This window comes from Oncorhynchus nerka, linkage group LG10, assembly GCF_034236695.1.
Source record: "Oncorhynchus nerka isolate Pitt River linkage group LG10, Oner_Uvic_2.0, whole genome shotgun sequence".
NCBI classification, from domain to species: domain Eukaryota; kingdom Metazoa; phylum Chordata; class Actinopteri; order Salmoniformes; family Salmonidae; genus Oncorhynchus; species Oncorhynchus nerka.
In genome coordinates this window covers 57,001,006-57,019,958 of record NC_088405.1, presented here as the reverse complement: position 1 = coordinate 57,019,958, position 18,953 = coordinate 57,001,006, and the positions used below count along the sequence as shown (strand labels likewise).

Below are 18,953 nucleotides of genomic sequence, written 5' to 3'. Positions count from 1 at the left end.
TAAAATTGCAACAAGTGGAGGGCGTGAGATATATTTGATCAAATGAGTTAGTTTTGAGTGTATATATATTTTTCCAGCAATGACATTTGGAAATACATTGTGGACTTGATATTTTGAAGGTTACGTTCACTTTACGTTGTTTATCAGGCTAAACAGTATTTCAGTCGATGAAATGTTGTTGACTCAGTTGGACTCAGCTGGGACGGCAAGAGGTTCGTTGAAAATGATGATTACATGATTTGATGACATAATTTACCCAATCATGTTTTTGTTTTCGGGTGAGTGGCAGCCTTTCCTTCATACAGTTGGTTGTGGACTTCAACATACTTTCCTGCAGTTTTTGTGAAGCTACACGGAGTGTCGCTATTCACCAGCAATAACTTGTACGTCTTTCTCTCCACCCATTTGTGTCATTTACAGGGAGGAGACCTCATATATTCAGTGTAAGGAAAGTCGCTTGCTTAACATTTTATTGACTAGTGGATTTCGCTTTCAGTCGTTATGAACGTTCGTTTGGTTGGATAGCGCTATAATTTACCACACCATTGCATCGGGAATACGTTTTATTAGCTGAAAATGGAATGCAAAGGATTCTCTGCCTTGATGTTCTGCCTGACTTGGTTTATTTTCCTACTGCGTACCAGCTATGGAGACGTGACCTATTCTGTTCCGGAGGAGCTGAAACGCGGATCTGTGATCGGAAATATAGCCAAGGATCTGGGGCTGGATGCAAAACGAATCATGCATCGAAAAGCTCGCGTAGATGCTGATGGTAGCAGCAAACGTCATTGTGAAATCGATCTGAATACTGGTGATTTGATCGTTGCTGAAATAATAGACCGGGAACAGCTTTGCGGTAGGAGGATTTCATGCAACCTAAAATATGAGATGGTTCTGGAGAATCCCTTAGAATTACATAACATAATTCTTCAGGTACAAGATATTAATGATAATGCTCCACAATTCCAAGAAGATGTGATAAAGTTGGATATCACAGAGTCAGCAGTGAAAGGGGCTCGGTTTGCGGTTAACCAGGCTCATGATGCAGATATAGGACAGAATTCCGTTCAAAGCTACACAATACAAAGGAACGACCATTTTAGTTTGGCGGTTCATACCATTCCCGGTGGGGGGAAGTATGGCGAGTTAGTGTTAGAGACGGAACTAGATCGAGAACGACAACAGGAGGTATCATTATTACTTACTGCCGTTGACGGTGGGACTCCACAGAGATCTGGTACTGTAGTTATACACGTTACTGTGTTGGATGCTAATGATAATAAACCAGTGTTTAGCCAGAATGTCTATAAGGTCAGTGTACCTGAAAATTCTCCAATAGGGTCATTAGTGGTTACTGTGACGGCAACAGATGCAGACGAGGGGGCAAATGGAGAAGTGACGTACGGATTTGGCTCCATCTCAGATGAAGTGAATCAATTATTTTCCCTTAATCCCAAAACGGGTGAAATTAACATAGCTGGATTTATGGATTACGAAAAGGAGTCAATATATGAATTAAGTATTCAAGCGAAAGACAATTCGGGGTTGACGTCATTTGTCAACATAGTTGTTGATATTAAAGATGTGAATGATAATGCACCAATAATATTTATCAAATCTCTTAAAAATCCCATCCCTGAGGATGTGTTACCTGGAACAGAGGTGGGCATCATTAATGTACAGGATAAAGACTCTGGGGGGAATAGACAGGTCCGATGCTCCATTCAACAAAATGTTCCTTTCAAACTAAACCCCTCAATCAAAAACTACTATTCTTTGGTAACAACTAGTGAATTAGACCGAGAGATAATATCAGATTATAACATAACTATCACTGCCACCGACGAGGGGTCTCCTCCTTTATCCTCCTCGAAGACTATTCATTTATCTGTATCAGACGTTAATGACAATCCCCCTGCGTTTGAAGAACAATCCTACAGTTCCTATGTGACTGAAAATAACAAGCCGGGCTCCTCTATGTGTTCTGTTACTGCCAGAGACCCAGACTGGAGACAGAACGGCACGGTGGTCTATTCTCTATTGCCCAGTCATGTCAATGGTGTTCCGGTGTCCTCATTTTTATCCATTAACGGAGACACGGGGGTGATCCATGCTGTGAGAACATTTGATTATGAGCAGTTTAGGAGCTTCAAGGTCCACGTTGTAGCCAGAGACAATGGTTATCCTCCACTCAGCAGTAACGTGACAGTGAATGTCTTCATAACAGATGAGAATGATAACTCTCCCCAGATATTATACCCTGCTCCAGCAGGGAACTCCTTGATGACTGAGATGGTCCCCAAAGCTGCTCTGGCGGGGTCCCTGGTTTCCAAGGTGATAGCTGTGGATGCTGACTCAGGACAGAACTCTTGGCTGTCATATCAGATCGTGAAATCAACTGATCCGGGACTTTTCATGATTGGTCTCCACAGTGGAGACATCCGGGCACTGCGGGACATTTCTGAATCTGACAGTATGAAGCAGAACCTTGTTATATCAGTGAAAGATAACGGACAGCCCTCTCTCTCTACAACCTGTGATGTATATTTACTCATATCAGATAACTTGGCTGAAGTTCCAGAACTGAAAGACATGGCTTATGAGGATAGTTCCAAACTAACTTCCTATTTGATCATTAGTCTGGTCTCTGTCTCCACCTTTTTCCTGACTTTCATTATTCTCATTCTGGCCGTGAGGTTCTGCCGCAGTAGAAAGCCTAGAATGTTGTTTGATGGAGCAGTCGCCATTCCCAGCGCGTATCTCCCTCCCAACTATGCAGAGGTGGATGGAGCTGGAACTCTGCGCAGTTCTTATAACTATGATGCATACCTGACAACGGGCTCACGCACCAGTGACTTCAAGTTTGTGAGATCTTACAATGACAGCACCCTGCCTGCTGATGTTACACTTAAGAGGAGTCAAGTTGAGTGTTTGGGAGAAAGTATAATCACTCTTAATGATGCGGGAGAGTCTGAGGTGAGACATGAAGCATGCATGCCTAAAAGTCATTTTTTACAATATGTTTTATAGTGTTCCAGAATAATGTTGATGCAGTGACATTATGTGACAGATTTGGATAAAGGTCATGAAGTCTTACGACAGGAGTGACCGTAGCTATACGTTTTCATCTGAACTTCTATTGCTAGTTCTGGTTGACACGACATTGCTTACACTGAGCTTTTGGCATTAGGCCTACAGCTGATGACATTGTTAAGTCGACGACTCAGATGTCAGAGAGTTGCCTTTACACTAGATCTTCTTTACTTTGGGTTTTGAGATCGGTACTAAATATCTACATTCCCTTTTACTTGCATATTGAGATTTTAAGCTTGGCATTAGGCCTACAGGGTTCCCGAGTGGCACAGCGGTCTAAGGCACTGCATCTCAGTCACTAGAGACCCTGGTTCGATTACAGGCTGTATCACAACAGGCCGTGATTGGGAGTCCGGTAGAGCTGCACACAATTGGCCCAGAGTCGTCCGGGTTTGGCTGGGGTAGGCCGCCATTGTAAATAAGAATTTGTTCATAACTGACTTGCCTAGTTAAATAAAAATAAAAACAGCTGGTGACATGGTGAAGTGGAAGACTCAGATGTTGTGGAGTTATATTTACAGTAGATCTTCTCTGTTTTGGATTTTGAGATCGGTACACTATAAAAATATATTCTGGGGTGAATTGAAATCTACAAAAAAAAAACATACTTAATTAAAAAAAAGAGTTCAAGTAATTTGAGTGATTTGTACATTTAAAAATAATGTATATTTTATTAGGATTACCAAAGAGATAGAACATTTAGTGATCTAATTTTAATACATGTGAGTACATTTTAATAAGAATAATATTTCTCTTAATTGAATCATTTAAGTTCTTGCAACAACTTGCCGGTAATTCAACATTTTTGATGACAGAAGAAAATGAATCATCAAACAATACTTGCATCTCTACCTCCAGCTACTGCTTGTCAATTGAGCATTGAGATCAACAATGCCTGTCAAAGTGGTTTAAAATGGCAAATTATCAAATGCATTAAACAATGTTAAACATTACATTTTTTTGAAACACTAATTCTGTCTGTTGTGTTTTACTAAATATTTGTGTGAGATCAACTCATATTTAATCATATTATCAGGAAATACAACACATGTTTATGGCTATTATTAATTCCCTGGACTTACTTTATTTGTGTAAATCCAAACAATTTATTTAAAAACATCTACTTAAAAACATAGGAAGTTACATCTACTAGTAATATTAAATGAAGTGTCATCTTGTTGACCTCATTTTTAAAGTATATTCAACACTTAATTTGTTACAGTACTTAATAAGTACATTCCTTTTTTCTCCATATGTCTTTACCACTTCCTTGGCATGGTTTTTAAGCATGCTGGGAAATCCTTTCACTTAAATAATGTCTACCTAACATTCATCAATATTGTGTAGCCTACTTATTGCGTAGCATGGCTAGACTGTAGCCTTCTTTCTGTGATCTACCCGCCTACTTCAGTTGCTAGGCCTACTTCAGTTGCTAGGCCTACTTCAGTTGCTAGGCCTACTTCAGTTGCTAGGCCTACTTCAGTTGCTAGGCCTACTTCAGTTTCGAGAGAACACGTTTCATCACCTTGATGTGGACGGTGCTCACTGCATTAGCATTTCTATGTGTGATAGGAAGTTGAGTTGTGAATTATGTGATAGTGGACTATTTGTTATTTCAGATAAAGTAGTTCTTATCTGTGTGTGCATTTTATGTGAGAAGTGAATCAAATGTTTTGACATTGGATGAGTTGTTATGGTGAATTTAACTTTCGTTATTTGAGAATCAATTGTCGGCAGCTGATGTGAGTAGGGGAATATGGGCTTATTTCCTAGAGACTTTCAGTGTGTGCTTGCATTTTTGTTTTACTAAAATAACAAATATTATCATTTGGAAACACTCAGTATAGTGTTATTCTCTGTTTTTTATAGACCTACTTGGGATTGCAGTTATGGAAAAGTACTCCATGTGTCGCTATTCACCAGCTAAAGCCATATCTCCCCAACCATATCCTGCTGTAGGCTGTAAGGAAAGGGGGAGACTCATTTGAATACAGTGTAGGCTAGCGGAAGAACCCATCACTTGGTAGAACATAACACGTATTGACCCAGTCGCTTTTTTCATTTTTTCCAACTGATCACCATACTATTGGAATAAACGTTGGTGTCTGAAAATGGAATGCAAGGGATTCTCGTTCTCTGCCTCATTGCTCGGCCTGGCTTTGTTTCTTTTCCTGCTGCGCACCAGCTATGGAGACGTGACCTATTCTTTTCCGGAGGAGATGAAACGCGGATCTATGATCGGGAATATAGCCAAGGATCTCGGCCTGGATCCAAAAGGACTGTACGTTCGTAAAGCTCGCCTCGAAATGGATGGTAGCAACACACTGTATTGTGACATTAACCTGAGCACTGGCGACCTGATTGTTGCTGAGAGAATGGACAGGGAGCAGCTCTGTGGCAGAAGGGTTTCGTGTGTATTAAAATATGAAATGGTGCTCGAGAATCCTTTAGAATTACACCGCGTCGTTCTTCAGATACAAGATATTAATGACAATTCACCACAATTCGCGAACGATCGCATTACGTTTGAGATCAGAGAATCAGCCGTTAAAGGCGCTCGATTTGCGGTCCATCAGGCTCATGATGCAGATATAGGACTGAACGCTGTTCAAAGCTACACACTACAAAGGAACGACCATTTTAGTCTAGCCGTTAATACAATACCTGGTGGGGGAAAGTATGGGGAGTTAACGTTAGAAAAAGAGTTAGATCGAGAACAACAGCAGGAGGTGACTTTATTACTTACTGCTGTTGATGGTGGGACTCCGCAGAGATCTGGTACTGTAGTTATACACGTCACTGTGCTGGATGCTAATGATAATGTCCCAGCATTTAGCCAGAACGTCTATAAGGTCAGAATACCTGAAAATGCACCCCTGGGTACTGTTGTAGTGACCGTGAGCGCTACAGACGTTGACGAGGGGCAAAATGGCGAAGTGGTGTATATATTTGGTCCCATTTCAGTTGAATTGAATGAATTATTTTCTCTTGACCCTAAAACGGGTGACATTAGTTTATCTGGACAGATGGACTTCGAAAAGGAGTCCGTTTATGAAATTAGCATACAGGCCCAGGATAGCTTGGGGTTGACGTCCTTTGCCAACGTTGTCATCGAGATTACAGATGTAAATGACAATGCCCCGGTAATATCTCTTAAATCACTGACCAATCCCATCCCTGAGAACGTGTTACCTGGCAGAGAGGTGGGGATTATTAATGTACAGGATAAAGACTCGGAGGGAAATAGACAGGTCCGATGCTCCATTCAACAAAATGTTCCGTTCAAACTTAACCCTTCTATTAAAAACTATTATTCTCTGGTCACAACAGTTAAACTAGATCGTGAGATAATATCAGAATATAACATAACTATCACTGCCACTGACGAGGGGACTCCGCCTTTATCCTCCTCAAAGACAATTCATTTATCTGTGTCAGACGTGAATGACAACCCACCAGTGTTTGAAGAACAATACTACAGCGCCTATGTGACTGAAAATAACAAGCCGGGCTCCTCTATGTGTTCTGTTACTGCCAGAGACCCAGACTGGAGACAGAACGGCACGGTGGTCTATTCTCTATTGCCTAGTGGTGTCAATGGTGTTCCGGTGTCCTCATTTGTATCCATTAATGGAGACACGGGGGTGATCCATGCTGTGAGAGCATTTGATTATGAGCAGTTTAGGAGCTTCAAAGTCCACGTTATAGCCAGAGACAATGGCTCTCCTCCACTCAGCAGTAACGTGACAGTGAGTGTCTTCATAACAGATGAGAATGATAACTCTCCCCAGATATTATACCCTGCTCCAGCAGGGAACTCATTGATGACTGAGATGGTCCCCAAAGCTGCTCTGGCGGGGTCCCTGGTTTCCAAGGTGATAGCTGTGGATGCTGACTCTGGACAGAACGCGTGGCTTTCATATCACATCGTGAAATCGACTGATCCTGGACTTTTCACTATTGGTCTCCACGGTGGAGAGATCCGGGCACATCGGGACATTTCTGAATCGGACAGTATGAAGCAGAACCTTGTTATATCAGTAAACGATAACGGACAGCCCTCTCTCTCTACAACCTGTGATGTATATTTACTCATATCAGATAACTTGGCTGAAGTTCCAGAACTGAAAGACATGGCTTATGAGGATAGTTCCAAACTAACTTCCTATTTGATCATTGGTCTGGTCTCTGTTTCCACCTTTTTCCTGACTTTCATTATTCTCATCCTGGCCGTGAGGTTCTGCCGCAGTAGAAAGCCCAGAATGTTGTTTGATGGAGCAGTCGCCATTCCCAGCGCGTATCTCCCTCCCAACTATGCAGAGGTGGATGGAGCTGGAACTCTGCGCAGTTCTTACAATTATGACGCATACCTGACAACGGGCTCACGCACCAGTGACTTCAAGTTTGTCAGATCTTACAATGACAGCACCCTGCCTGCTGATGTTACACTGAAGAGGAGCCCAGATAATGTATTAGAAGGGAGTATCATCACGCTCAACCCTGCAGGAGACTCTGAGGTAACCCATGCCTTTCTTTTGCATTTTATGAGGATGGTTTGTCCTACGTGGTTTTGAAACGAAATAATACTTATTTGCTTCTTGGCAATAGGAAACTTCCTAACGTGAAAGGCCCAACGCTATGTTTTAATTGCAGGTTGTATATTAAAGTTAGCTCAACAGCATTAGTATGCTCTTCTAGTGTGAGAGAGTAAGGCGCAACATGAAGTCATCTGAAGGGTATGCCGCTACAGTTCTTGTATTGTTTTTAATGTATTTATAATTTGCTCACGCATTTTGATACCACTTCCACTGAAATATTATCAATTTATAATACTGAATATAATCAAAGTGGCATATTATCCTACAGATATAGGATCGTAATATGTTTGATGCAGCAATGGGAAATGTGAATTATTATGTGGGTTATAACTAATGGACATTTTTGTAGGTGAAAATCAAGTCTGAAATGTTAAAGTGGAAATTACAAACTTCGAACGCCCTTTTAAGCCTCAAATACACTACACGTTTTACATCCCTGCATTGGTGAAATCAAATTAAGATCCTACATCTCTATAGCTGTACCCGAGTTTTTCTGCTTCTGCTCAATTTAAGTTGGTCAATTATTTTAATATATTCCATTTCGCTGTTCATTCTACAGTAGCCTGCAGGACTTAAATGAATAAACTCAAACGCTGAAAATACAAATCACATCGCCTTCCAATTCTGATGAAGCTACGCTAGCACTGTTTCAGCACCACATCGATAGACAGCGCAACTAAGATGCCTGTTTCTCAGTGAAACAGGCAACGCTGCAAGAGCTCTTCTCCACCTATTCGACTTTGAAACAGGTTTCCGCCAATACTTAAATTAACCTAGATTTATTTTGGATGCTATGTTTGAAACTGAAAAATAACATTTACCGGATTGCATGCTACTTCTGCGCATCCACATTCACACTTTATATGGCAACCATACCCTGAATGTCGCGGTGGCTTATGGATTTAAGAGGTTAATTTGAATGCAATTGATTGTAGTTTTCATTGACATACTCTAAGTGTCGCTGTTCACTATATATTGGCCGATAGGCACATCTCTCCCCCAGTCCACGCATAGAAAAGGAGGAGATAGAGGCCTACTTTGGTCAGTGTGACAAACCATCGTCTCGATTAGACAGAGGCTTAGTGTGTATCGCCGGCTATTCCACACCTTAAATGAGCAAATGTTTCATTTTGAGGGCTGAACAATATCTTTACCACGATTTGTAGTTGGACTACTTGTGTCATTTGAGAAGATGGAGTACATCGGATTATCATTGTCTGTTTCGACGTTCCGTCTGGTTTTCCTCGTCTTCATGGTGCGACAGAGCCATGGAGATATGAGCTATTCTATTCCAGAGGAGATGAAACGCGGATCTGTGATCGGGAATATAGCCAAGGACCTCGGTCTGGATGCGAGAAGATTTTCATCTCGCAAGGCTCGTTTGGATATGGATGGTAGTCGTCAAGGTTACTGTGACATTAATGTGAATACCGGAGATTTAATTGTGGCTGAAACAATAGACAGGGAGGAGCTGTGTGGACCGAAGGTTTCTTGTTCTTTAAAATACGAGCTTGTGCTGGAAAAACCTCTGGAATTACATCGTATTAATGTGCAAGTCCAAGATATAAATGATAACTCCCCAACATTTTCTAAAACACAAATTAATTTAGAAATCCATGAGTCTGCGGTGAGAGGAACACGTTTCCTTCTTAGCGAAGCTCATGATGCGGATATAGGACATAATGCAGTTCAAAAATATTCACTCGAAAAAAACGACTATTTTGTTTTAGGTGTTCATACAAACCCAGATGGTGGGAAATACGGTGAGTTAGTTGTAGAGAAGGAATTAGATCGAGAACAACAGCAGGAGGTGAAATTGTTACTTACTGCGGTTGATGGTGGGACTCCACAGAGATCTGGTACTGTAGTTATACACGTCACTGTGTTGGATGCTAACGACAATATTCCAGTGTTTACTCAGAACGTCTATAAGGTCAGCCTACCGGAGAATTCTCCAATAGGTACCGTAGTAAGTACAGTGACTGCTATTGATGCAGACGAGGGACCTAATGGCGATGTGACCTATGAACTCGGTCGTATAAGTAACAAAGCAGGGAAGCTGTTTTTGATTAACAAGACAACCGGAGAAATAAAAGTGATCGGCCCTATTGATTTCGAAGAGGAAACATATTATGAAATGAGCGTGCAAGCAAAAGATGGTTTAGGGTCAGCCTCAAATTGTAAGGTTATTATAGAAATCACAGATGTGAATGATAATGCACCAATAATATTGATCAAATCTCTAAGCAATCCCATCCCAGAGGACGTGTTACCTGGTACAGAGGTGGGCATCATTAATGTACAGGATAAAGACTCGGAGGGAAATAGACAGGTCCGCTGCTCCATTCAACTAAATGTTCCTTTCAAACTTAACCCTTCTATTAAAAACTATTATTCTCTGGTCACAACAGCAGAACTAGACCGTGAGATAATATCAGAATATAACATAACTATCACCGCCACTGACGAGGGGTCTCCACCTTTATCCTCTTCAAAGACTATTAATGTGTGTGTGTCAGACGTGAATGACAATCCACCTGTGTTTGAAGAACAATCCTACAGCGCCTACGTGCCTGAAAATAACAAGCCTGGCTCCTCTATGTGTTCTGTTACTGCCAGAGACCCAGACTGGAGACAGAACGGCACTGTGGTCTATTCTCTATTGCCTAGTGGTGTCAATGGTGTTCCGGTGTCCTCATTTGTATCCATTAATGGAGACACGGGGGTGATCCATGCTGTGAGAGCATTTGATTATGAGCAGTTCAGGAACTTCAAAGTCCACGTTGTAGCCAGAGACAATGGTTCTCCTCCCCTCAGCAGTAACGTGACAGTGAGTATCTTCATAACAGATGAGAATGACAACTCTCCCCAGATATTATACCCTGCTCCAGCAGGGAACTCCTTGATGACTGAGATGGTCCCCAAAGCTGCTCTGGCGGGGTCCCTGGTTTCCAAGGTGATAGCTGTGGATACTGACTCTGGACAAAACGCATGGCTTTCATATCAGATGATCAAATCAACTGATCCTGGACTTTTCACTATTGGTCTCCACAGTGGAGAGATCAGGGCACAGCGGGACATTGCTGAATCTGACAGTATGAAGCAGAACCTTGTTATATCAGTGAAAGATAACGGACAGCCCTCTCTGTCTACAACCTGTGATGTATATTTACTCATATCAGATAACTTGGCTGAAGTTCCAGAACTGAAAGACATGCCTTATGAGGATAGTTCCAAACTAACTTCCTATTTGATCATTGGTCTGGTCTCTGTTTCCACCTTTTTTCTGACTTTCATTATTCTCATTCTGGCCGTGAGGTTCTGCCGCAGTAGAAAGCCCAGAATGTTGTTTGATGGAACAGTCGCCATTCCCAGCGCGTATCTCCCTCCCAACTATGCAGAGGTGGATGGAGCTGGAACTCTGCGCAGTTCTTATAACTATGATGCATACCTGACAACGGGCTCACGCACCAGTGACTTCAAGTTTGTCCGATCTTACAATGACAGTACGCTACCTGCTGATCAGACACTGAGGAAGAGTCAAATTGAGGTTTTGGGAGAAAGTGTATTCACTCCTGACGTCGTGGGGAATACTGAGGTGAGATTAGAATCCTATTTTTAGTATTGATTGACCTTTTATGTTAACACATGTTATCATTCAGAAGCAAGTGAGGAAAATTAAATTAAATGTCAATGTTGTTTAGGATAACATGATAGGCTATGTTAGTTAGGCCTATATTTTTAACATTTCTAAAATCGCATTAACGAAAAGCAGTTGTCAATTATCAAGCCTTTGGTAATTTATATTTTAAAATGCACCCAAAACAACCGAAATAATACACTAATATAATATATACATTGCATATTATTCAATGACAGAAAAGGTTACCCTCATCTCGGATACTCTATTGCCAAATCCTTAAAGTATGGTCGCTGTTCAGTTCTGAAACATTACCGACGCTATAGCGCACGTATCTTTTGCGCCAACCATGGAGAAGGCTCAAACCAAAATGGTGTTGACTGATGGAAAACTGGTAATTTGTTCTGGCTGAATGCAGGCATGGCCAGTTTGGCAACATTTAAGTAGCATATTTTTACAGTAAGATATTGGAAATATCTTGTTCAATGTATATTCAGTAAATTTGTAGTGTTACTGCAGTTTTTGTGAAAATACTCAATGTGTCGCTGTTCACCTTCTCTGGGTGAATGCATGATTGTGTCCCCACCCAGTAGATTAACATATACAGGGAGGAGACTTGTTTCGGCAGTGTGGAAAAAACAAAGCATTTACTAGTTTCAACATATCTTTGCTTGGAGAGAATATTGGAACTTGGACTACATTTTTTTTTATGGAATAACGAATTCTGTAAATCAACATCTTAAGGAAAGGACCGCTCCCACGTTGATGATGATGGATACAAGATTATCGGTCTCTGCCTTCGTTCTCTCCTCGGTTTTCTTTCTTGTTCTCCCTCGTAACACGTATGGAGACATGGGCTACTCTGCTCCCGAGGAAGCGAAGCGTGGATTTGTCATTGGAAATATAGCCAAAGATCTCGGGCTGGATGCGAAGAGATTATCTGATCGCAAAGCTCGGTTGGATATGGATGGCATCAGTCAACGTTATTGTGACATCAACCTCGCGGCTGGCAACCTTATTGTGACGGATAGAATAGATAGAGAGGAGCTGTGTGGTTCGAAGCTTACGTGTGCACTAAAATATGAGCTTGTGCTTGAAAACCCTCTTGAGCTGCATCGTATTACTGTGCAAATTCAAGACGTAAATGACAATTCACCTCGTTTCCCCAAAGAACGCATGAATCTAGAAATAGGGGAATCGGCTGACAAAGGGGAGCGTTTTCCCTTAGACGAAGCTCATGATTCGGACATAGGATTAAACACCGTGCAAAGCTATACGCTCGACAGGAATGAACATTTTGTTTTGGCCGTTCATACAAATAGAGATGGTGGGAAATACAGTGAGTTAGTGTTAGAAAAAGAGCTGGATCGAGAAAAGCAAGAGGAGGTGACGTTGTTACTTACTGCTGTTGATGGTGGGACTCCGCAGAGATCTGGTACTGTAGTTATACACGTCACTGTGTTGGATGCTAACGATAATAAACCAGTGTTTAGCCAGGACGTTTATAGAGTCAGTCTGACAGAAAATTCCCCTGTAGATTCTGTAGTGGTAACTGTCAGCGCCACCGACGCAGATAAGGGTGCAAATGGGGAAGTGACGTATGACTTCAGTAGTATATCTGATAAAGCATCGACGGTGTTTTCCATAGACAAAGGGACTGGTGTAATCAGAGTCGTCGGACCTGTGGACTTTGAGGAGAGGACAGATTATGAAATGCGCGTCCAAGCCAAAGATGGGTCAGGTTTAGCTTCTAACACAAAAGTAATCATAGATATAACCGATATAAATGATAATGCACCAGCGATATTCATTAAATCACTGAGCAATCTCATCCCCGAGAATGTGTTACCTGGCACAGAGGTGGGCATCATTAATGTACAGGATAAAGATTCAGAGGGAAATAGACAGGTCCGCTGCTCCATTCAACAAAATGTTCCTTTCAAACTAAACCCCTCAATCAAAAACTATTATTCTTTGGTAACAACAAGTGAATTAGACCGAGAGAAAATATCAGATTATAACATAACTATCACCGCCACTGACGAGGGGTCTCCACCTTTATCGTCCTCAATGACTATTCATGTATCTGTGTCAGACGTGAATGACAATCCTCCTGCGTTTGAAGAACAATCCTACAGTTCCTATGTGACTGAAAATAACAAGCCGGGCTCCTCTATGTGTTCTGTTACTGCCAGAGACCCAGACTGGAGACAGAACGGCACAGTGGTCTATTCTCTATTGCCTAGTGATGTGAACGGTGTTCCGGTGTCCTCATTTATATCCATTAACGGAGACACGGGGGTGATCCATGCTGTGAGAACATTTGATTATGAGCAGTTTAGGAGCTTCAAAGTCCACGTTGTAGCCAGAGACAATGGCTCTCCTCCACTCAGCAGTAACGTGACAGTGAGTGTCTTCATAACAGATGAGAATGATAACTCTCCCCAGATATTATACCCTGCTCCAGCAGGGAACTCCTTGATGACTGAGATGGTCCCCAAAGCTGCTCTGGCGGGGTCCCTGGTTTCCAAGGTGATAGCTGTGGATGCTGACTCTGGACAAAACGCGTGGCTTTCATATCACATCGTGAAATCGACTGATCCGGGACTTTTCACTATTGCTCTCCACAGTGGAGAGATCAGGGCACAACGGGACATTGCTGAATCTGACAGTATGAAGCAAAACATTGTTATATCAGTGAACGACAACGGACAGCCCTCTCTGTCTACAACCTGTGATGTGTATTTACTCATATCAGATAACTTGGCTGAAGTTCCAGAACTGAAAGACATGGCTTATGAGGATAGTTCCAAACTAACTTCCTATTTGATCATTGGTCTGGTCTCTGTTTCCACCTTTTTCCTGACTTTCATTATTCTCATCCTGGCCGTGAGGTTCTGCCGCAGTAGAAAGCCTAGAATGTTGTTTGATGGAGCAGTCGCCATTCCCAGCGCGTATCTCCCTCCCAACTATGCAGAGGTGGATGGAGCTGGAACTCTGCGCAGTTCTTACAATTATGATGCATACCTGACAACGGGCTCACGCACCAGTGACTTCAAGTTTGTGAGATCTTACAATGACAGCACCCTGCCTGCTGATGTTACACTGAAGAGGAGTCAAATCGAGTGTTTGGGAGAAAGTATAATCAATCTAAACAACGTGGGGAATACTGAGGTGAGATTATAAACCTTATTTGGGTATTGATTGACCATTTATTTTATGAAACAACTATATATATATATATATATATATATATATATATATATATATATATATATATATAGATAGATATAGATATAGATATATATATATGTAAAAAAAAATATATATTTCACCTTTATTTAACCAGGTAGGCCAGTTGAGAACAAGTTCTCATTTACAACTGGGACCTGGCCAAGATAAAGCAAAGCAGTGCGACAAAAACAACAACACAGAGTTACACATGGAGTAAACGTACAGTCAACAACACAATAGACAAATCAATGTACAGTGTGTGCAAATGTAGAAGAGTAGTGAGGTAAGGCAATACATAGGCCATGGAGGCGAAATAATTACAATTTAGCATTAACACTGGAGGGATAGATGTGCAGATGATGATGTGCAAGTAGAGATACTGGGGTGCAAGAGTGTAAGTAATAATATGGGAATGATCGTGACCACAAGTTTGTCAGATATTTCAATTTGGTCGCTGTGCTGGCTCATCAGACACGGCAACGTTTTTAAATTGACTGAATTTAGGAGTTTCCACTGTTATAATGTGCTTTCCAAAACATACGGATTTTGGCCAGGATTTAATCAATTTCAAACAATTTTACTCAAGTATCTGATTCCCGGGCAGGGTGCCATACCTGCGGACTTCTTTGATTACGTTGTAATGCAGGACACATGCTTACAATTACAACTTTGAAGTGCTTCGTTTGTCATTTTAAACGCAGGACACAGGTTTACCTTTTAAGTCTCTGAAGTGTTCTGTCTCTGTAAAAAGAATGGCTTGGTCTAAGGCTGCTGCCATAAGACAACATGTTCGCCGTTTGTTGGATAGCAATTTGCAGCAGCACATTTTATTCTCCCACTAACGTTTGGTATGAGAGATAAAGTAAATGGGCTATTGTGTCGGCCCTGTTTCAGCACCGGACAGCGACCAGACATTGAGAATCTGGCAACGGAGTCTCCAGGATGTTCATTGTTGTGGGTGATTTTAAAATATAAATGACCAAAGCCTTGATAATAAATAACTGTTTTCATTCATGTGATTTGAGAAGTTTTAAAATATAGGCCTAAATAATACAACCTATTCTTACATCCTAAACTACCGTGACATTTTCATTTGTTTTCCTCAGTTGCTTCTGAATTATAGATAGATATTGTCTGGGGGTTAAATAAGACAACGGGGGAAAATAAATCGACTGATTCAACACTGGTGACTTGTTCTATCTATAAACTGCACTGTTGGCATGCATGTATGGCAATATTTAAATATAGCACATGTTACAATAAGATATTGAATGAATCTTGCTCAATGTACTGTATATTCAGTAACTTTGTAGTGTTACTGCAGTTTTTGTGAAAATACTCAATGTGTCGCTGTTCACCTTCTCTGGCTGAATGCATGATTGTGTCCCCACCCAGCAGATTACCATATACAGGGAGGAGACTTGTTTCTGCAGTGGGGAAAAACGTCGCATTGACTGGTATCAACATATATCGTTGCTTGGACAGAATTTGGAGTGTAACCTTGGATACATATTTTGTGGCATAACGAATTTGGTAAATCACCATCTTAAAGGATAGGAGTATCAAACGTTCCAACGTTGATGATGGTGGTCAAAATATGTTTGCTCTCTGCCGTCAAACTCTGCTCGGTTTTCTTTCTTGTTCTCGCTCACACCACGCATGGAGACATGAGCTATTCTTCACCCGAGGAAGCTAAGCGTGGATTTATCATTGGGAATATAGCCAAGGATCTCGGACTGGATGCGAAGAGATTATCTGATCGCAAAGCTCGGTTGGATATGGATGATAACAGTAAACGATATTGTGACATTGACCTCGCTGCGGGCAACCTTATTGTGACGGATAGAATAGATAGAGAGGAGCTGTGTGGTTCGAAGCTTACGTGTGCGCTAAAATATGAACTTGTGGTTGAAAACCCTCTCGAGCTTCATCGTATCACTGTGCAAATTCAAGACGTAAACGACAACTCTCCTGGATTTCCTAATGAGCGCATGAATCTAGAAATGACAGAATCGGCTGATAAAGGTCGACGTTTTCCCTTAGACGAAGCGCATGATGCAGACATAGGATTAAACGCAGTGCAAAGCTATATACTCGAGGGGAATGACTATTTTGTTTTGGCCGTTCATACAAATAGAGATGGTGGGAAATACAGTGAGTTAGTGTTAGAAAAAGAGCTGGATCGAGAAAAGCAAGAGGAGGTGACGTTGTTACTTACTGCTGTTGATGGTGGGACTCCGCAGAGATCTGGTACTGTAGTTATACACGTCACTGTGTTGGATGCTAACGATAATATCCCAGTATTTAGCCAGGACGTTTATAGAGTCAGTCTGACAGAAAATCCCCCTTTACATTCTGTAGTGGTAACTGTCAGCGCCACTGATGCAGATAAGGGTGCAAATGGGGAAGTGACGTATGACTTCAGAAGTATATCTGATAAAGCATCATCAATTTTTTCTATAGACAAAGGGACTGGTGTAATCAGAGTCGTTGGACCTGTGGACTTTGAGGAGAGGACAGATTATGAAATGCGCGTCCAAGCCAAAGATGGGTCAGGTTTAGCTTCTAACACAAAAGTAATCATAGATATAACTGATATAAATGACAATGCACCATTAATATTGATCAAGTCACTTAGCAATCCCATCCCTGAGGATGTGTTACCTGGAACAGAGGTGGGCATCATTAATGTACAGGATAAAGATTCAGAGGGAAATAGACAGGTCCACTGCTCCATTCAACAAAATGTTCCTTTCAAACTAAACCCCTCAATCAAAAACTACTATTCTTTGGTAACAACTAGTGAATTAGACCGTGAGATAATATCAGATTATAACATAACTATCACCGCCACTGACGAGGGGTCTCCACCTTTATCCTCCTCAACGACGATTCATGTATCTGTGTCAGACGTGAATGACAATCCTCCTGCGTTTGAAGAACAATCCTACAGTTCCTATGTGACTGAAAATAACAAGCCGGGCTCCTCTATGTGTTCTGTTACTGCCAGAGACCCAGACTGGAGACAGAACGGCACTGTGGTCTATTCTCTATTGCCCAGTGAGATTAATGGTGTTCCGGTGTCCTCATTTTTATCCATCAACGGCGACACGGGAGTGATGCACGCAGTGAGAACATTTGATTATGAGCAGTTTAGGAGCTTTAAGGTCCATGTTGTAGCCAGAGACAATGGTTCTCCTCCACTCAGCAGTAATGTGACAGTGAGTGTCTTCATAACAGATGAGAATGATAACTCTCCCCAGATATTATACCCTGCTCCAGCAGGGAACTCCTTGATGACTGAGATGGTCCCCAAAGCTGCTCTGGCGGGGTCCCTGGTTTCCAAGGTGATAGCTGTGGATGCTGACTCTGGACAAAACGCGTGGCTTTCATATCACATCGTGAAATCGACTGATCCGGGACTTTTCACTATTGGTCTCCACAGTGGAGAGATCCGGGCACATCGGGACATTTCTGAATCTGACAGAATGAAGCAGAACCTTGTTATATCAGTGAAAGATAACGGACAGCCCTCTCTCTCTACAACCTGTGATGTATATTTACTCATATCAGATAACTTGGCTGAAGTTCCAGAACTGAAAGACATGACTAATGAAGATAGTTCCAAACTAACTTCCTATTTGATCATCGCACTGGTCTCTGTCTCCACCTTTTTCCTGACTTTCATTATTCTCATCCTGGCCGTGAGGTTCTGCCGTAGTAGAAAGCCCAGAATGTTGTTTGATGGAGCAGTCGCCATTCCCAGCGCGTATCTCCCTCCCAACTATGCAGAGGTGGATGCAGCGGGAACTCTGCGCAGTTCTTACAATTATGACGCATACCTGACAACGGGCTCACGCACCAGTGATTTCAAGTTTGTCAGATCTTACAATGACAGCACACTGCCTGCTGATGTTACACTGAAGAAACCAGTTGAGCCTTTTGGAGAAAGTATAATTACTCTGAACAATGCAGACAATTGTGATGAGGTAAGATAACAGTGTGCTGATATCATTTATCGAGTTGTCATATTTAAATGTGAGTTCGGTGTGCTCGGCGTAGCCTATTTAATTCGATACATGTCAATTGTTTTAGTTTGTTTACTTTGTGCCATCGTTGGTTTTGCTCCTCGCTCTTATAAGAACTATGTCCATGAAAATCAGTGTCACACTCCTAAATACTTTCTGAAAATAGTGAAACTTGAATGGGTAGCCAAAGGCTCTAAATATTTGCCAACAGTGGCTTTCTTTCATTCTTTTATGTGGTGTCCACACAACATTTAAGAGATCGTATGGCAGCCGTTCGCCCTTTCGAGGTCTTTGGTGTTTCAGCACCACTATTGTGGATAGCGATCACCATTCTGCAGGCTTCTGCAATGGAATGACTAA

General features: G+C 41.7%; 1 protein-coding gene across 27 annotated transcripts in view; it reads left to right on the top strand.

Moving 5' to 3' along the window:
- Positions 1-18,953, top strand: part of LOC115135691 (protocadherin gamma-C5-like) — a 124,565-nt gene that overhangs the window by 38,224 nt on the left and 67,388 nt on the right. For 3 of the 27 annotated variants that reach the window (XM_029670657.2, XM_029670644.2, XM_029670624.2), the window contains exon 1: positions 5,098-7,610. The exons of 14 other annotated variants lie outside the window; for them this stretch is intronic. In XM_029670657.2, the coding sequence (XP_029526517.1) occupies positions 5,205-7,610 (2,406 nt within the window). In that variant the 5' untranslated portion in view covers positions 5,098-5,204. Of the gene's footprint in view, positions 1-262; positions 2,977-5,097; positions 7,611-8,754; positions 11,290-11,969; positions 14,506-16,010; positions 18,555-18,953 lie in introns of those variants that run through there. 10 more of the 27 variants (XM_029670654.2, XM_029670640.2, XM_029670619.2 and 7 more) reach the window with 6 other exon arrangements.